This window comes from Mustelus asterias, chromosome 12 (assembly GCF_964213995.1).
Source record: "Mustelus asterias chromosome 12, sMusAst1.hap1.1, whole genome shotgun sequence".
Lineage (NCBI taxonomy): Eukaryota > Metazoa > Chordata > Chondrichthyes > Carcharhiniformes > Triakidae > Mustelus > Mustelus asterias.
The window spans coordinates 76,172,768-76,175,327 of NC_135812.1; the positions used below are offsets into that span (position 1 = coordinate 76,172,768).

The 2,560-nt window shown below is 77.1% G+C and overlaps 1 protein-coding gene across 1 annotated transcript in view; it reads left to right on the plus strand.

Moving 5' to 3' along the window:
- Positions 1–2,407, plus strand: part of LOC144502042 (epsin-3-like) — an 82,360-nt gene extending 79,953 nt beyond the window's left edge. Inside the window, exon 9 of the mRNA XM_078226053.1 lies at positions 2,401–2,407. Within this exon, the coding sequence (XP_078082179.1) occupies positions 2,401–2,407 (7 nt within the window). The remainder of the gene's footprint in view (positions 1–2,400) is intronic.
- Positions 2,408–2,560: the final 153 nt, after the last annotated feature.

Below are 2,560 nucleotides of genomic sequence, written 5' to 3' on the forward strand. Positions count from 1 at the left end.
CACCCCCCACCCCCCATCACCGCCACCACCCCCCATCACCGCCCACCCCCACACCGCCACCACCCCCTCACCGCCACACCCCCCATCACCGCCACCACCCCCCACCCCACCCCCCCCATCACCACCCCCCCCATCACCCCACCCCCCATCACCCCACCCCCCCCATCACCCCACCCCCCCATCACCCATCACCCCCACCACCCGTCACCCCCACCCCCCCACCACCCATCACCCCCACCCCATCACCCCCACCACCACCTATCACCCCCACCACCACCACCCATCACCCCCACCCCCCATCACCCCCACCCCCCCACCACCCATCACCCCCACCCCCCATCCACCCCACCACCCATCACCCCCACCACCACCCATCACCCCCACCCATCACCCCCACCACCACCCATCACCCCCACCACCACCCATCACCCCCACCACCACCCATCACCCCCACCACCACCCATCACCCCCACCACCACCCATCACCCCCACCACCACCCATCACCCCCACCACCACCCATCACCCCCACCCCCCTCACCCCCACCCCCCCCCCCCCTCACCCCCACCCCCCCTCACCCCCACCACCCCCACCACCCATCACCCCCACCCCCCATCACCCCCACCCCCCATCACCCCCACCCCCCATCACCCCCACCCCCCATCACCCCCACCCCCCATCACCCCTACCCCCCATCACCCTCACCCCCCATCACCCCCACCCCCCATCACCCCCACCCCCCCTCACCCCCACCCCCCCTCACCCCCACCCCCCATCACCCCCACCACCCCCCATCACCCCCACCACCCCCCATCACCCCCCCCACCCCCCATCACCCCCACCCCCCCACCCCCCATCACCCCCACCCCCCATCACCCCCCATCACCCCCACCCCCCCACCCCCCCACCCCCCATCACCCCCACCCCCCCACCCCCCATCACCCCCACCCCCCATCACCCCCACCCCCCCACCCCCCATCACCCCCCCACCCCCCATCACCCCCACCCCCCCACCCCCCATCACCCCCACCCCCCATCACCCCCACCACCCCCACCCCCCATCACCGCCGCCACCCCCCATCACCGCCGCCACCCCCCATCACCGCCGCCACCCCCCATCACCGCCGCCACCCCCCATCACCGCCGCCACCCCCCATCACCGCCGCCACCCCCCATCACCGCCGCCACCCCCCATCACCGCCGCCACCCCCCATCACCGCCCCCACCCCCCATCACCGCCCCCACCCCCCATCACCGCCCCCACCCCCCATCACCGCCCCCCACCCCCCCCCCCATCACCCCCACCCCCCCCCCACCCCACCCCCCCCCCCCATCACCCCCCCCCCATCACCCCCACCCCCCCCCCCCCCCCCATCACCCCCACCCCCCCCCACCCCCCCCCCATCACCCCCACCCCCCCCCCATCACCCCCCCCCCCCCACCCCCCCCCCCCCCCCCCCCCACCCCCCCATCACCCCCCCCACCCCCCCCCCCATCACCCCCACCCCCCCCCCCCATCACCCCCCCCCCCCCCCATCACCCCCACCCCCCCCCCCCATCACCCCCACCCCCCCCCATCACCCCCACCCCCCCCCCATCACCCCCCCCCAATCACCCCCATCACCCCACCCCCCCCCCCCCACCCACCCCCACCCCCCCCACCCCCACCCCCACCCCCCCCACCCCCACCCCACACCCCCCCCCCCCACCACCCCCCACCACCCCCCACCCCCCCCCACCCCCCCCCCCCCCACCCCCCCCCACCCCACCCCCACCCCACCCCCCCCCCACCCCCACCCCCACCCACCCCCCCCCAACCCCACCCCCCCCCACCCCCCCCACCCCCACCCCCCCCAACCCCCCCCACCACCCCCCCCCACCACCCCCCCCCACCACCACCCCCCCCCCACCACCCCCCACCCCCCACACCCACCCCCCCCAATCACCCCCCCCAATCACCCCCCCCCCCAATCACCCCCCCCCCCCAATCACCCCCCCCCCCAATCACCCCCCCACCCCCCAATCACCCCCCCCCCCAATCACCCCCCCCCCCCAATCACCCCCCCCCCCCCAATCACCCCCCCCCCCCCAATCACCCCCCCCCCCCAATCACCCCCCCCCCCCAATCACCCCCCCCCCCCAATCACCCCCCCCCCCCAATCACCCCCCCCCCCAATCACCCCCCCCCCCCAATCACCCCCCCCATCACCCCCCCCATCACCCCCCCCATCACCCCCCCCCATCACCCCCCCCCATCACCCCCCCCCATCACCCCCCCCATCACCCCCCCCATCACCCCCCCCATCACCCCCCCCATCACCCCCACCCCCAACACCAACCCCAACCCCAAAATCACAACCCCCATCGCTCCCCGGGATCTCCTGCATCCGTGCACGCGCAGCCGGTGACGTCACCTGTGGTCAGGTGGACATCTCTGTGGCGCGCGCATGGCGCGCTCGACCCCCCTGGCCCCGCCCCTTCCCCTCTCCCGCCTCACGGTCCGGCCGCCCCGCCAATCAGCGGGGACAGGGGCCGATCGCGGGCGCGCGCACGTCGGGCTG